General features: G+C 46.7%; 1 protein-coding gene across 7 annotated transcripts in view; it reads right to left on the bottom strand.

Annotated features, from left to right (window-relative positions):
• Positions 1–8,325: 8,325 nt before the first annotated feature.
• Positions 8,326–17,742, bottom strand: part of VSIR (V-set immunoregulatory receptor) — a 34,867-nt gene continuing 25,450 nt past the window's right edge. For 2 of the 7 annotated variants that reach the window (XM_023737708.1, XM_023737709.1), the window contains exon 6: positions 16,270–17,284. In XM_023737708.1, the coding sequence (XP_023593476.1) occupies positions 17,017–17,284 (268 nt within the window). In that variant the 3' untranslated portion in view covers positions 16,270–17,016. The other 5 variants (XM_023737711.1, XM_023737712.1, XM_023737710.1 and 2 more) reach the window with 5 other exon arrangements.

The following is a 17,742-nucleotide window of genomic DNA, read 5'->3' as shown; positions in this document are numbered from 1 at the left end:
GAGAGGAAAGAAAAAACAGAGTTTTCTTTCATCTAACAGGGAACTCATGGCAACTCCATGTGTTACAGAGTAGAACTGTCCATAGGGTTTTCTTAGCTTTAATCTTTAAGGGAAGCAGATAGCCAGGCCTTTTCTGCCGTGGAGCCACTGGATGGGTTTGAACCACAAACCTTTAGGTTAGCAATCAAGCACAAACTGTTTGCGCCACCTATGGGATCACCATGAGTTGGAATTGACTTGATAGAAACAACAGAGAACTGAGGTCTACCTTTGGAGATCCCCTTTAAAAAACAAAGCAGGAAAGGCGGAGCCAATGTGGCACCCTAGACAGACACAGCATGTTGTCCCCCTGCAGCAAAGACCCAAAAAGCTAAGTAAAACAGATACAATCGTCAATGCTGGAAACCTGAGCATCAAATGATGGGATAAAGATCAAACACCAAATGGAAGAAGAAACTGACAGAAAACAGAGAAGAAGTAGAGATATGGAGTGGAGATCCCCTGCCAACTAACAACACAGCATCACCATCTTGAAAAACGGACAGCAATAACACCAGACCAGGAGTATGGGAAGGCAACTTCACAGAGCCCCCAACAGTAACCAGAGAAACATGCTTTCCCACTCCTCACCCTTCTGCCGCATACACCACCTCCATCCCGTTCCTGCCAGCCCCAACCATGCTGCTGAAGCTAGAGAGTCACTAGCTTGCCACCACCCTGAGTCTCCCCCACCCCCACCTACTAGCTCACTAGCTCCTGCCATGCCACCTTTTTTTTCTTTCTTTTCCTTTTCTTTTTCCCTGCCACCTAGCCTGGTAAGCCACCTCCCCTCCCTTCCCACCAGCCCCTGGGTCTGCTCTGTCCTCACTCACTGGCCTCCACTGAACCACCATTCTTTTCCTTCCTTATTTTTCTTTCTCCCTCCCATCTAGCCCTCCCTTCTCACCAGCCCCTGCAGCACCATCACAAACAGAATGCCACCAGTGCACTGGCCTGCCGCTGCCCTGGGTCCACCCCATCCCCACCCACCAGCTCCCACCACACTGGCCTTTCTTTTTTTTTTTCTTTCATTCTCTTTCTTTTATGTTCTTTCTCTCTCCCACCTAGCCCCGTATGCCACCTCCCCTCATGTTTCTGCCACCCCTGCCACACCACCGCGGCTAGAGTGCCCCTGGCACTCAGGCCAGCTACTGCACCAGGTCCCCACTGCCCCTTCCCTCCCACCATTCAACCAGCTGCTGAACAGTGGGAAGTGAGCCCATACCACTCCCTGTCTGACACCCCCACCCATCTGCTGAGAGGCTGTGAACACTCCCATACCACTAGACCAACATCAGGAGGCACACAACGCCCACCCAGTCCACTCTCAACCAGCTTGCCAAATCAATGTATAGTGAAGCAGGCTCACCCTGCCTGGTGCTGCCGTGCCCACCCAGATAAGATGGTGAGAGCCATCATGCTCATAGAGGAGCAAGCAGCAAAGCACACTGGGCTCGTCCGCCCTGACATACAAAAACAAATAAAAAAAGCAGGAAAAAACAAATGAACATACAATCAATAAATAAAGAAAATAATACTTTAACATCTCAGAGACAGCAGACAATATCAAAACATATAAAAAAGCAGGACAAGATGGCTCCAGCAAGTGACCGAAAGAGTCAGATAACCTCCCAGTAGAATAAAAGGCGTTGTAACTACCTGATATGGAATTCAAAAGACTAATATTTAGGACTCTCCAAGAGATTAGGAAAGAGATCAAAGAAAACACAGACAAAACCAAGAGAAAAATAGACAAAATGATGGAAAATACAGACAAAATTAATGAAAACATAGCCAAAATTAAGGAAAATACAGAGAAAGCAATAGAAGAATTCAGGAAAATAATACAAGAACAAAATGTCAAAATAAATAAAAAATTAGAAATCATACAAAAACAGCAACTAGAAATCCAAAACATAAACAATGAAATTTCAGAAATGGACAACTCAATAGAAGGTTTTAGGAGCAAATTTGAAACAATAGAAGACAGAATCAGTCAGACTGAAGACAAATCCATGGACTCCACTTTGAGGAAAAATCAGAGAAAAGAGTGAAGAAAACCTAAGAATTATGTGGGACATAATCAAGAGCAAAAATCTGTGTGTGATCGGAATTCCAGAACAGGGAGAGAAAATGGAAACACAGAGAAGATTGTTGAAGCTTTGCTGGCAGAAAACTTCCTCAATATCGTGAGATGAAAAGCTGACAATCCAAGAAGCTGAATGAACCCCATATAGGCTAGACCCCAAAAGAGTCACCAAGACATATCATAATCACACTTGCCAAAACCAAAGACAAAGAAAGAATCCTGAGAGCAGCTTGAGAAAAATGAAAAGTCACTTACAAAGGGGAAACGATACGACTAAGCTCTGATTACTTGGCAGAAACTATGCAGGCAAAAAGGCAATGGGATGACATATATAAAGCCTTGAAAGATAAAAACTGCTAACCAAGAATAATATCCTACAAAACTTTCTCTCAAATATGATGGTGAAATTAGGGCATTTGCGATAAACAGAAATTAAGAGAATTCATAAAAACCAAACCAAATTTACAAGAAATATTAAAGGGAGTCCTTCAGTTAGAGAACCAACAGTATTAGACAACAACTGGAGTCTAGGATACAGGACAGCAACAGCCAGATACCAACTGAAGTAAAAAACTCTCAATAATAAAACAAAGCTAAAAGACTTAAAACAAGGAAACAAAGACATCAGTATGTAAATGACGACAACATCAAAACAATAAAAGGGGGAATAAATGGTGTAGGTATAGAACTTTCAAATGGAGAGGAAGTCAAGGTGGTGTCAAGTAATAAAAGACTGGTTCAGACTTAGAAAGATAAGGGTAAATTTCAAGGTAACCACAAAGAAAGTTAACAAAACTACTCATCAAAATATAAAAGAAGAAAAACATAAAGACTCAGTAAACACAAAATCTATAATGATGAAAGAAAAAGAAAATCCACAAACAAAAGGAACTCAGTAAACGAAAGTAAGAGAAACAAAGAAAATGTCAGCACCACCAAAAAAAAAGCACAATATGACAAAAATAAACTCATACCTATCAAGAATCACACTGAATGTAAATGCGTTAAGTGCACCCATAAAGAAACAGAGAGTAACAGAATGGATACAAAAAAATAAGATCCATCAATATGCTGTCTACAAGAGACACACCTTAGACAAAAAGAAATAAATATATTAAAAATGAAAGGATGGAAAAAATATATCAAGCAAACAACCAAAAAAGAGCAGGAGTGGCAATATTAATCTCAGATAAAATAGACTTAAGACAAAATCCACCATAAAAAAACAAGGAAGGACATTATATAATGATTAAAGGGACAATCCACCAAGAAGACATAATCTTCATAAATATCTATGCACCCAATGACAAGGCTCCAGAACACATAAAACAAACTCTAACAACACTGAAAAGAGAAACAGACAGTTCCATAATAATAGTAGGAGATTTCAACACACCACTCTCAGTAAAGGATAGAACATCTAGAAAGAAACTCAGCAAAGACACAGAAAATCTAAAGGCCACAGTCAACCAACTTGACCTCATAGACATGTATACTTTACCCAACAGCAGCAATGTATACATTCTTTTCCAATGCACGTGGAACATTCTCCAAAATAGACCACATTTTAGGCCACAAAGCAACCCTCAATAAAATCCAAAACATTGAACTAATACAAAGCATTCTCTCTGAACACAGTGTTATAAAAGTAGAAATCAATAACAAGAAGAGCAAGGGAAAAACTTCAATACATGGAAACTGAATAACACCCAACAACTAGGTAATACAAGAGATCAAAGAGGGAATCACAAAATTCCTAGAGTCAAATGAGAATGAAAACACATCATAACAAAATCTTTGGGACACAGCAAAGGCAGTGCTCAGAGGTCAATTTATAGCAAAAAAGAAGAATGGGCCAAAATCAAGACATTAGCCCTACAACTCAAACAAATAGAGAACAGCAAGAGAAGCCACAGGCACCAGAAGAAAGGAAGTAATAAAGACTAAAGCAAAAATAAATGAAACAGAGAACAGAAAAACAATAGAAAGAATCAACAAGACCAAAAGTTGTTTCTTTGAAAAGATCAACAAAATCGACAATTGGCCAAACTGACAAAAGAAAAACAGGAGAGGAAGCAAATAACCCAAGTAAGAAATGAGATGGGGTATATTACAACAGACCCAACTGAAAATAAAAATAATCATAACAGAGTACTATGAAAAATTATACTCCAACAAATTTGAGAACCTAGAGGAAATGTCCAAGTTTCTAGAAACACTACCTACCTAAAGTAGCATAAACTGAAATAGAAAATCTGAATAGATTCATAACAAGGAAAGAGATTGAAGAGGTAATTTAAAAAAACAAAAACAAAACAACAAATAGAAAGCCCTGACCCAGACAGCTTCATTGAAGAATTCTACCAAACATTCAGAGAACAGCCCACACCAGTATTACTCAAGCTCTTTCAGAGCATAGAAAAGAGGGAATACTCCTGAATTCATTCTATGGAGCCAGCATAACCCTGATACCAAAGCCAGGCAAAAGATCACAAAAAAAGAAAATTGCAGACCAATATCTCTGATGAATATAGATGCAAAAGTGCTCAACAAAATTCTAACCAATAGAATTCAGCATCATATCAAAAAAATAATACATCATGACCAAGTAGGATTCATACCAGGCATGCAAAGATGGTTCAACATTAGAAAATCAGTCAATGTAATCCACCACGTAAATAGCGCAAAAGAAAATAATCACATGATCATCTCAATTGACGCAGAAAAAGCATTTGATGAAGTCCAACACCCATTCCTGATTAAAAAAAAAAAAAAAAAAAAAACTCTCAATAAAATAGGAATAGAAAGAAGGGAAATTCCTCAACATAATAAACAACAGCCAACATCATTCTCAATGGAGAGAGGCTGAAAGCATTCCCTTGAGAATGGGAACAAGACAAGGATGCTCTTTATCATCACTCCTATTTAACATCATGCTGGAAGCCCTAGCTAGAGCAATAAGGTAAGAAAAAGAAATAAAAGACATCTACTTTGGAAAGGAAGAACTAAAATTGTCCCTATTCCCAGGTGATATGTTCCTATACATAGATAACCCTAAATGTTTCACAAGAAAACTACTAGAACTAATAGAAAGATTCAGCAGAGTATCAGGATACAAAATCAACATGCAAAAATCAGTTGGATTCCTATACACCAACAAAGAGAACTTCGAAAACGAAATCAGGAAAACAATACCATTTATAATAGCCCCTAAAATGATAAAATACTTAGGAATAAATCTAACCAGGTACATAAAAGACATATACAAAGAAAACCACAAAACACAACTGCAAGAAACCAGAGACCTACATAAATGGAAAAACATACCGTGGTCATGGATAGGAAGACTCAACATTGTGAAAGTGCCAATTCTAAACAAAGCAATCTACAGATATAATGCAATCCTGATCCAAATACCAACAGCATTCTTTAATAACATGGAAAAACTAATCACCAACTTTATATGGAAAGGAAAGATGCCTAGGATAAGCAGAGCTTTGAGGAGAAAGAACAAAGTAGCAGGCCTCACATACCTGATCTCAGAATCTACTATACAGCCACAGTAGTCAAAACAGCCTGGTACTGGTACAATGACAGACACATAGACAAATGGAACAGAATGGAGAACCCAGATGTAAATCCATTCACCTATGGTCAGCTGATCTTTGTCAAAGGACCAAAGTCCATTAAATGGGGAAAAGACAGTCTTTTTAACAAATAGTGCTGACAAAACTAGATACCCATTTGTAAAAAAATGAAACAGGACCCATACCTCACACCATACACAAAAACTAACTCAAAATGGATCAAAGACCTAAATATAAAACTTAAAACGATAAAGATCATGGAAGAAAAAATAGAGACAACACCAGGGGCCCTAATACATGACATAAAGAGAATGCAAACTGTAACTAACAATGCACAAACACCAGAAGATAAACTAGATAACTGGGAGCTCCTAAAAATTAAACACTTATGCTCATCAAAAGACTGCAACAAAAGGGTAAAAAGAGAACCTACAGACTGAGAAAAAGTTTTTGACTCTGACATATCCAACAAAGGTCTAATCCCTAAAATCTATAGAATATTCAACACCTCAACAACAAAAAGATAATCCAATTAAAAAATGGGCAAAGGATATGAACAGACACTTCATCAAAGAAGACATTCAGATGGCTAACAGCCACATTATGAAATGCCCACAATCATTTGCTATTAAACCCATTGCTGTTGAGTTGATTCCAACTCACAGCAACTCTATAGGACATGGTAGAACTGCCCCATAGGGTTTCCAAGGTATGGCTGGTGGATTCAAACTGCTGACCTTTTGGTTAGCAGCCATAGCACTTAACCACAAATGCAAATCAAAACTACAATGAGATACCATCTTACCCTGACATTATTGGCACTAATAAAAAAAAACAGAAAATAACAAATGTTGGAGAGGTTGTGGGGAGATTGGAACTCTTATGCAATGCTGTTGAGAATGCAAAATGGTACAACCACTATGGAAAACAATATGGTGCCTCCTTAAAAAGCTACAAATAGAAATACCATACAATCCAGCAATCCCCCTACTATGAATATATCCTAGAGAAATAAGAGCCATCACGCTAATAGACATATGTACACCCATGTTTATTGCAGCATTATTCACAATAGCAAAAAGATGGATACAACCTAAGTGCCCATCAACAGATGAATGGATAAACAAATTATAGTACATACACACAATGGAATACTATGCAGCAATAAAGAACAATGATGAATCCGAGAAATATCTCACAACATGGATGAATCTGGAAGGCATTATGCTAAGTGAAATAAGTCAATCACAAAAGGACAAATATTATATGAGACCGCTATTATAAAAACTCAAGTAAAGGTTTACACACAGATAAAAACAATCTTTGATGGTTACAAGGTAGGGAGGTGGTGGGGAGGGGAAATCACTAACTAGATAGTAGACAAGCATAAACTTGGGTGAAGGGAAAGACAACATACAATTTAGGGGAAGTCAGCACAATTTGACCAAGACAAAGTCACAGAAGCTTCCTAGACACATGCAAACACCATGAGGGACTGAGTTACTGAGGCTGAGGACTGGGGACCATAGTCTCGGGGGACATGTAGGTCAACTGGCATCACAGTTCATAAAGAAAATGTTCTACATCCTACTTTGGTGAGTAGTGTCTGGGGTCTTAAAAGCTTGCAAGCAGCCATCTAAGAGACATCTATTGGTCCCATTCGTCCAGAGCAAAGGAAAATGAAAGAATCCAAAAACATAAGGAAAATATTAGTCCAAAGGACATGAACCACAGCCTCCACCAGCCTGAGCCCAGAAGACCTAGATGGTGCCCAGCTACCACCACCGACCACTCTGACAGGGCTTACAATAGAAGGTCCTAGAGAGAATGGGAGAAAAATGTAGAACAAAATTCAAATTCACAAAAAAAGACCAGACTTACCGGTCTGACAGTGACTGGAGGAACTACCAAGAGTATGGCCTCTGGACACCCTGCTAACTCAGAACTGAAGCTACTCCTGAATTCCACTTTTCAGCTAAAGATTAGAGAGACCTATAAAACAAACAGTGACACACGTGAGGAATGTGCTTCTTAGCTCCATCAAGTATACAAGACCAAATGGGCAACACTTGTCCAAAATCAAAGACGAGAAGGCAGGAAGGGACAGGAAAACTGGACAAGGAGAACCTGGGGTGGAAAGGGGGAGAGTGCTGACACATTGTGGGGATTGCAACCAATGTTACAAAACCACTTGTGTATAAATTTTTGAATGAGGAACTAATTTGCACTGTAAACTTTCACCTAAAGCACAATAAAAAAAATTTTTTAAAAGGGCAGGGAAAAGGAAGACAAGTTGTACTAAAGTACAGGAGAGTTTCTAATTAAAAAGCAAGGAAACCTACAGAATAACAAAAACAAAGAAGCAAGCAAACCACAAATCACCCACCCCCCCCCCAAAAAAAAAAAACAAAAACCCTGGGGGTTGGGGAGAGGAAAAATACTGTAAAATTAGAAGCAAAGAAACTTTGAAAGAATCAAATCAAGTAAATGACTCCTTACACTAAATGTCACTGGGCCCCAGTTTCTGGGGCTGGGGCTGGGGTTGGAGAGTGGGGAAGAAGCCAGTAAAAATAGAAAAGAAGAAAAAGAGGGTTCAAAAATCACATGGGAGACGGTTGCTTTATGCATTTATGTAACATATTTTATATTTGTGGGAGTATGCGTTTTTCACAATATTTAAAATATATGGGAAAAAAAGCAATGTGTTGATTATTCAGTGCTAAGATTGAGACACTCCAGGAGCACTGCTGGGTATCATGCCAGGTTGGACGTTCGTTAAGTCAGGGTGGCATAGGGGTTTAGAGTCTAGCTCTCAGACCAGACTCCCTCAATTCAAATCCTGGTTTTTCCATGCCTGGATGTGTGGACTTGCACGTATTACTTCCCTGTGCCTCAATTTTCCCATCTGCAATAGGGATAACACCAGCATCTAACTGGTAGGGTTGTAGAGAGGATGCACTGAACTAATGCAGGATCCAGCACAAAGTAGGTGCCCACAAACTGTTTGCCACCATCATCTTCATTGTTATCATCTCATTGTCCCCAAGTAGACAAAACCAGGCTTTTTAGAGGTCCAGCTTAAGCCATTGTGCTACCAGGAGTAGGTATGTGTGCTAGACTTTGCCCCAAAGACCTTAAATTCAGAATGACCACTTTCCTGTTCTCCTCCCAGAACGTGGGTGGGGGCACCACTGTGGTGCAAGTGAGAGCCACCGACCATGACATTGGGCTCAACAGCATCTTGTCCTACTACATCACCGAGGGCAACGAGGACATGACCTTCCGCATGGACCGAATCAGTGGCGAGATCACCACACGGCCCGCCCCTCCAGACCGCGAGCACCAGAGCTTCTACCACCTCGTGGTCACAGTGGAGGACGAGGGTACCCCTACCCTGTCGGTGAGCCATGGGGGGTAGCCACAGGGAGGGAGGGGGTGGACGAGGGGCACCTCTGCCTCCGTGCAAGGAGAGTCAAGATGGGTGGACATGGAACTCCATGCAGTGGGGAGCATCCTTGAAAACTCCTTCATTATGTATTTAATCCATCAGCCCACAGTATTTATGGATTGCCTGTTGTGTGCAAAGCTGGAGTCTATTTCTTCCAAGTCCACAGCCACTTGGAGCTTCTATTTAGTGCTCTTTGCTCTCACAGAGCAGCTCCATGTGATGGCACAGGTTGAGCCCTGTACATCAGGGTCTACCCAAGGAAGCAAGTAGGAGCTGAAGTCCAGCCCACACTCCACTTGCCAAGCTGTGTGCCCTTGGGGCCACACAGTCCAATACGGCACCCTTGTGCCAAAATAGCAAAGGTGCCCTCTGGCCCTCTTCCTTTGAGTCCTGTTGGTGTGACATGCTGTCACAACACATCAGGGTTGGAAGGAGCTTGATGGGTCCCGTGGTCCAGCCTCATGCTTGCTTCAGGATGAATCATGCCTCCTGGTCATCCTTCCAATAACATTTAAAGATGCATTTGGCTGCAGGTAACAGAAATTTCACTACGGAGTCATAAATAAATCAGAATGTATCTATCTTTCTTACGTAAAAATTCTGGAGAGAATTATGAATGTTGGTTTCATGCCCAATGACGTCAGAGCTAATGTCTCATGGTTGTAAAATAGCTGCTATAGCTCCAGCCATTACTCAAGATAATGTTCCAAGTTTGCAAGGTTGGAGAAGGAGGTGGGGGCCTGAGGGGCTGGATAGTGAGACTGTCTGGAGGTGATGAGTGATGGAGTAGGAACTGAATGGAGGGTGAGAATAGTTTGCAAATTGAGAGCAGGAATTTGGAGTCAGAAGCACTGAGCCCACTGTGACCTGGCTGCATGATCATGAGCAAGCCAAAACCTCTTGGAATATCGGTTTTGTCATCTGTAAAATAGATAATAGTATTTACTTCATAGACATTGTTTGAGGGATCAAATTAGATCATGTTTATGGAAGTACTTGGTAAACCAGGGGGAAGAGGAAGAGGATTGTATCAACTATCTATTGCCACAGTAATGCTGCATTACAAACCAAACAAAACTTAGAGGCTGGCTTAGCTGGGTAGTTCTTCTGGCCTCAGCTGGGCTCCCTCTGCCCTCTGGCCTGCTCAAGCTCAGGGCATTATTGCTTTTGAGAAGATCCTGCCAGGGCCAGGCAAAGTTGCTAGAACTAGAGCTGCATGTCAGCTGGGTGGCTGTGCTTCTGCGGGCTGGCTGGCTATCAGCTAGGGTGCAAGGGCAGCTGGGCCACATAGCTCTGCTCCTCCAGCCAACAGACCAAGGAGTCAGGGAAGGTCTTCAGGGAAGGAGGCATCATTCATGTCCATATCTTAAAGGATGCAACTTCCTAAGCAGGGGCCCTGGGATTCGGCTACCAATAGCCTCCCAAAAGCCTAGAGAATCCTACTTCTGAGCCCTCCCCCATCTCTACCTTCTTCCCTATCCCCACCTCCCTCCGTTTCCCTGAGAGCTGGGCATTCCTGTAAACAGCCTGGGCCAGCTCCACCCAGGTCTCAGCTCGGAACAGCTGTGCTACAAGCGGCATCCGGGCCAGCCCCCAGCCTGTCACACAATGGTGTACTGCCCAGGAAGTCATTTACAGCCTCGGCCCTCTGGCTAGCTCCAGGCCATGGGCATGGAGGCCAGGCATGGGGGGTAGTCTAAGTGACTGCCAGGAAGGCCCCTGCAAGAGGAAGGGCTGGACCCAGAAAGGAAGGACGGAAGGCAACTAACTGGGAGGTCGGGGGCTGAGCCCCAGCCTCAAAGGCACCTTGGTGGGTGTGGGGAGGGAGGAGGCCCAACAGCAGCCTCCCTGCCACGTGAATCACGTGAGCAGGTTATACAATTATCCTAGATAATAAATCCTGACTTCTCAGACAGGGGGTACCTGCAGAAGTCCCCTGTCCAGTCAGGAGGACAGAAAATCTCCCACCACCCTCTTCTGGTATAAGAGTCCTCAGCAGCAGCCCCATGATAGTCTGTGAGCTGGGGACACTGCTCTTGGCAGCTCACTTCACATCTTTAGGGCCAAGGGCTCTTCTGTTTATTAAACTTGAACATTGCTGCTGCTTGTGAAGCCTGCTCCCCTGGCTTCAGCTCAGGAAACCCTAGCTTGACCCCTTCCCTGTGCTACATACCAGTTAGGCCAGCCTTCTCTGGACCAGGATGAATAAATCCAGACCCTGTCCTTAGGCCTGCTTCATGATGAATGTTCTGCAGCTGCTCAGATACTATGAATGCAACTGGCTCAATTCCTCTGAGAGACCCTGGGGCTGTGCCCAGCCATCAGCAGAGAGCTTCTCCCTTCCCCATCTTCTGCCGGTTCCCACAAGCTTCTCCTGCTGCAAGCAAGTGGGGTGCGTGAGCCACCACACCCACCAGGAGTCCTGTGGCTTCAGGGTTGTTAGATAGAAAGGGGGGGTGGCAGGAGCTGATGTGTAAGGAGCCCACCACATCAGCAGCAGGGTCTTTTGGACCCCCTGAAGGCCCCAGCCAGGTCAGGCAGAGCACAGACAGGAACATTCTGGTTCAAGTGGGGTGGAGCCATGAGCATGACAGGTTCATCTCCCAGGGCCCTGGTATGTCCTATAGGCAAGTCCACAGTGAAGGCCAAGCCAGGCCCTGGCCTACAAGGACATTCAATTCAATGAAGAGGAAGGAGCAATGGCCTGGGAAGCAGGAGACCTGGATTTTAGCCCATTAGCCTCAGCCTCACCACTCATTTAACATGTGATAAGACACAACCCTTTTGGGACCTCAGTTTCCTCTTGCATTAAACCAAAACCAAAAACCAAACCCACTGCCATTCAGTTGATTCCAACTCATAGCAACCCTATAGGACAGAGCATAACTGCCCCATAGGGTTTCCAAGGAGCAGCTGGTGGATTCGAACTGCTGACCTTTTGGTTAGCAGCTGTAGAGCTTAACCACTGCACCACCAGGGCTCCCTTCTTGCATTAAATGGAGCAATAAAGCTTCCTGGGGTTTGTTGGGAAATAGAGGTGGAGGGATGAACAAACAAGAAATAACACAAGTGAAAGTGTTTTGAAAAGCATAGAGTATTGTAACAGGAAAGGCAAAGATACGACACACATACTAACACTTCCCTCTCCTGTGCCCAAGGCAGACATTGCTAGCTGATCTCAGCACTTTCTCACTAAGCCATATTGATACCTCAAAATCCCTCTCAACACATATTCCAAGAACCCCTACCAATAGATCAGAGTTGCTAAACAAACTCAACCCTCTGCCCTCTGGCCTGCACAGGCTCAGGGCATTAGTGCTGATGAGGAGATCCCCCAGGGCCAGGCCAAGCTGCTAGAACTAGAGCTGGTGGAAAGCCAGACGTGGCCTTGCCAATTGTGAGTGATCGATACAACAGAACCCTGGCATCCTGGTTCAGCCCATTACCCAGTTGCTGTGTATCAGTGACCAGTTCTGCAACCAGCTCCGTGGATAGGAGTTACTGGACCCAGCCCTCCTGGGGTTCACAGAGGAGTTGGGGAGACAAAGTGTCTATGCAGGAGGGAGAAGCAACAGTGCAGAGTAGTGAAGGCACAGCGATTGGGCCTGACAGTCGCTGCTCTCCGACAGACACTCAACTGGGTCGTGACTGTCTATTTTTCAAGAGGCCTTTGCGGCCAGCAACCTGGCTGGCAATCCCAGTTCCTCTCTCTACCCACTGCAATTCCCTTTGGGTTCCCTGAGCAAATCTGACCCCAGCCCCCAGCACAATCAGGCCAGGCCTGGAGTGCTCCAGCTGATGCCCAGGAAGGCCTCTTGCACAGGGCAGTGTCAAGCCCAATATGGCTACAGTGCCCAGGTGAGAGGGTGGGAGCAGAAACTCTGCAAGCCCGTTTCACCTCCCCCATCTTCCCAAGTCCCCCCACCACGGAGCACTCCCTGCAGAAGGTGATGCCGCCAGCCTCTCTGCCCGAAGCCCTGAGCTGCTACCAGGCACGAGGGCAGCCCCAGGGCTGAGGTTCCACCCAGTGCCCCTTGCCCACTCAGTGGGACTATCGGTGACCTCCATGGTGCATTTTCAGGGAGTGTCAAGCAGCCCCCGCCGTATCCTCAAATCTTTCATAACGGTGCCTCAAATCCCATTTCCTTCTCCTCTCCCTGGGGGGAATAAAAGCTGGAGATAGTTATTAAATGTGAATGTCAGGAGATGGGTAATTCCTGACTGGATGGTGTAACTGGTTTGTGCTTGATGACTAACCTAAAGGTTGGTGGTTCGAACCCATCCAGAAGCACTGCAGAAGAAAGGCCTGGCAATCTGCTTCCATTAAGATTACAGCCAAGAAAACCCTATGGAGCAGTTCTACTCTGTAACACATGGGGTTGCAATGAGCCGGATTCTACTCGGCAACTAACAGCAGCAACAATTCCTGATTTATCGCCTAACAATAAACTAGTTCCTAAAAGCACAAATTTCCCTCCCAGGGACTCAGGCAGTGCCATGAATCCAGTAGTCCCACCCTGCAAACCTCCTCGAGGCCCCAAGGCTCCCCCTAGCCTCCTGGGAAGTGCCCTGGCTCTGCTCCCTACTCTGCTCCATACACCCAACCACAGGTGCTGAGCTGGGCCATAGGGACAGCCACCAGGGCTGGTGCCCCCACATCCAGACTGCTGCAGCACCCCAGCCTGTCCTGGCATCAGCAGGAAGGGCCCTGGGACAGCCGCTGAGGGCGGGGCCCATGGGAATGGATGAAGAGGGAGCCCAGAGCTCAGTAAATTTTGCTGAAAACAGGAAACCGCGAAGTTGAGCTGGCTTCGCTAGTAAGAGTCCAGAGAAGAGCAGCGTGCAAGGCCAGGAGGAAGCTCCAGAGGAAGTGTGGTAGCTGTTCTTCTCGGGGCTCCTCCCTCCCTCTCACTGCACAGCAGCAGCCAGGCCTGGGGTCTGGCAGCCAAATTCTTAGAAGTCGTCTCTGCCTTGAGGGCAGAAGCTGAAGGCCGGGGTCTGGCCAGCCTCCCGGAGGGGCAGGAAGAACTTTCTCTGCGCTTGGAGACAGGGAGTCTCTTCTGTTGGCTTGTCCTTTGACCCCAGAGCAGCCTGTCCCTCCAGGGAGCAGGTGTCATGCTACCCACCCCTGCCCCGTGGGCCCCCAGGAGCGGTAAGAACAGCACCCTCTTTCTGTGGCGACCGGCACTAAGCATCCATGGTGGCAGATGGGGTAGAACAGGGGACCCCTAGGGACAAGGCAGGAGCCAGGGTTTTAGTATTCTGGCGACTTGTCCATCCCATCACAGGGCCTGGGCTCACCTTCTCCCCAAGGACCTGTAGCCCCAAGCACAGCCCCAGGCATAGCCAGGACATCCAGACCGGCCTATGCCCTCAGGCCTGACAAGTGGGCTGGAAAGCAGGGCTGTGTGTCAGGGTGGGGCTCCCTGGGGAGCCTCCCAGGGCCAAGTGGCTCTCTACTGGCCCAGAGCCTAAAAACCCAAACCAAACCCTTGCTGTCCAGTCGATTCTGACTCACGGCGACCCTATAGGACAGAGTAAAACCACCCCATCCTAGAGCTCCCATTTTTCCTGGAGGTGATTGGGCGGACTTCTCCCTGCCCACTGGGCCGGAAGTCCTGGCTCTCCGCTCCCAGGCCCAGTGCAGCAGAGGCTGCTGGGAGACAAAGGCCCAAGAGAAACTGTCCCCTCAGAAGTCCTGGGGTCTCCTGTCCCACTGGAGGGAGATTTGCCCAACTCAGACTTGCCCCTGACCCATCTTGGGCACTGCCTTCCCTGTTTCTACCCCAGAGGATAAAGACACCGTACTTCTCTCCTGTGGTTTAAAATCCTGTAATCGCAATTCCACAAAGGGCTTCCCTTGTATGTGTGTATGAAAACAGATCTGGGCCATGCCCTGCAGCAGAGGTGGGAGCCCAGAGCAGAGCGAACCCATGTATGTACATGGTGCAGGCGCCTCCCAGCCCACTGGGCCTCTCTGAGGGGAAGACTCGGCACAGATGGTATGAAACGGAAGACCCAGGCTGGGAGAGGGGCCAAGGAGGTTTCCCAAGGCTAAAGGCACTTCAGTAGCACAGTGGGGATTTAAACCCATCATTCCTACAGTCCATTTATAGGGTCACCATATGTCCCTGTTGGCACCTGTCGCCCAGATGTACTTTGGATAGCACCTCCTTTTCACACTCAAAAGTGTACCAGTTTGGACAATGCATCATGTGGTCACCTTTCTATTGACGATGCTGACTCATGGGGGTAGGGGGTGGGGGTGGGGAAAGAAGGAACTCCTCCTCTCACTTTCCCGGCAGGCACCGCCCACTCCCCCCCCCACCTGTGGTGGATGGCGCAACGCTGGCCTCGCATTGCCCAAGATGCCAGTGCCGCAGTGTGTACTTCCCATTTCAGGACCTCTGGCCACTGAACATTGGGGACCAGAATACAGGCAGTGGGAGACCCGGATTTGCTTAACCTACTGAGAGCTCCTCAAGACAGGTTGTTGGTAGGAAGCGTCGGGAAGGCTCCAATGACGGAGCTGGCCGGCCCAGCCCCAGGCCCCCATGGTGCCAAGACTGAGTCTCCCAGATAAGCAGCCTCAGGCAAAATCAGGAAGCCAGGTGGACCACAGTGGGGAGGGGGTCTCTCCACATCTTGTCCTGTGTCTTATGCCTAGGAGGGGTGGCAGTGGGAGTCTTCTTGGTGCCCATCTTGTCCCATCGATGCTGCCAGTTTCCATGGCTCATGTCCTGGGGAGAGAGGCTGAGTGCAGGGCTGGAAATTGTGGGGCCTCTTAGGATTGTAGGTCATTTGGAATCTGTTGCTGGTGAGTTTCAGGTCTCTGGAGTGGGATCCCAGCATCCCAATATCCTTGGGACAGGGGCTGAGTGATCCAGCATTTTCTCTCTTCTTTTAGGTAGCATCCAGAGGAGTTGAGGGTCTGGGCTCAGAGCAGTATGAGAGAAAACCAGGGCTGAGGTCAACAAGGCCAGCCTTTCAGAGGGCCAGCCCTGGCCTGAATCCACCTGCCCCAGGCTCAGCCACAACTGCCCACTGACCCCCAGCTGGTCTAGATGGCTTCAGAGTTTGGGGAGTCAGGGACAGGATCTGCAAAAGAAAGAAGCTGAGTGAATAGGGGCTCCTCTGTCCCTCACCCCCCACCTCAGCCCCACACCGTGAAGTTCACATAGCCTGGCACATAGTAAAACCAGTTGCCATGGAGTTAACGCTGACTCATGGCAACCCCACGTGGTCGGAGTATGCTGTGCTCCATAGGGTTTTCGATGGCTGATTTTTCAAAGTAGATCACCAGAACTTTCTTCTGAGGCACCTCTGGGTGGACTCAAACCTCCAACCTTTTGGTTAGCAGCTGAGCACGTTAACCATTTGCACCACTCACTCTGGTGCATAGTAAGCGTGCAATAAATGTTAGCTACCATTTTTATCATTATAATTGTTAAACTTTTTATATACTTTTTTTTCTTTCCTTTTTTTTGCTTTCTTAGGAGATACTGTTCTCCAAGGAAGTTTCCATTATGGTTCCTGCTTATTGATAAAGATCTAGAATGATTAAAGATGGCCAGACCTGAAACCAAGGGAGAGACACAGGGGGAATCCTTGCCAAAAACAATAGTCATCATATCCTGGGCAATGACTTTGTGCCAGTATTTTAGGGACAACTGTGGTCCGTAAGCTAATTCTCACAGCACCCTGGTGAGATATGTGCTATGATTATCTCCACTTTACAGATGAGGAAAATGAGAGGTCAAGTCACTTGCCCAAGGCCCAGAGCTAGCAAGTGGGCCAGGCGGTGTTTGTATCAGAGACAGGCTGACTCTGAAGTCCTTGCTCTTCTTCCCGTATCACAGGCAGGTCCACAGGCAGGCCATGGGGGGCCCGAGGTCATGGTGCAGGGCGGGTCGGAAGCACTCACCCAGGGAAGGGAAGAAGACGTCCCCGGGCCCCGGAGGAGACAGAGGTGTGTTGGGCTCAGAGAGCAGGCGTCGCCCCGACTCAGAGGGCTGCCGCTGTGCCATGTAGGACAGGGGGACTCTGGGCTTGGCCTCCAGTATCCCCTGGGCAGGTGGAGAGGTCTCAAAACCCGGGTTTTCAATTCCTTGAATGTTGCTGCTAGAGAATCAGAATTGAAGGTCATTTGTGCTGCCTGAGGTACAGGCTTTCCCCACACTCCCCAGCCCCCCAGCCCAACCCACTTCTGTCTCCTCCCTTCCCCTCACCTGCCTTCCCAACCACAGGCCACAGCAGCCTCTCCTTGCAGGAAGCGCCAGAAAGAAAAGGCTGTGGGCTGTGCTCTGCCACCTACCGTGAGCTGAGGGAGGCAGGGCAGCCATCAGAACTGACCCCAGCCCCGCCCTGTGGCCTGACCATCAGCCCTGGGCCCAGCCAGCAAGCCCAGGGTCAGAGGCACATCCAGGACACCAGCCTCAGGACTTTGGGGACAAGTCTCCCTGTGGTCAGCAGAGCTAGTGGCATCAGGATTGAACGTCCCCAAAGCTTGTCTTGAGCTGAGGGAGGGGTTGGCAGTGGGACAACCTCAGAAGTCCCTTCCAACTCTGAGATTCTAGCAG

The sequence above is a fragment of the Trichechus manatus genome, unplaced genomic scaffold (genome assembly GCF_000243295.1).
Source record: "Trichechus manatus latirostris isolate Lorelei unplaced genomic scaffold, TriManLat1.0 scaffold00106, whole genome shotgun sequence".
In the NCBI taxonomy this organism is placed as follows: Eukaryota; Metazoa; Chordata; class Mammalia; order Sirenia; family Trichechidae; genus Trichechus; species Trichechus manatus.
This window is presented reverse-complemented; position numbering and strand designations above follow the sequence as displayed.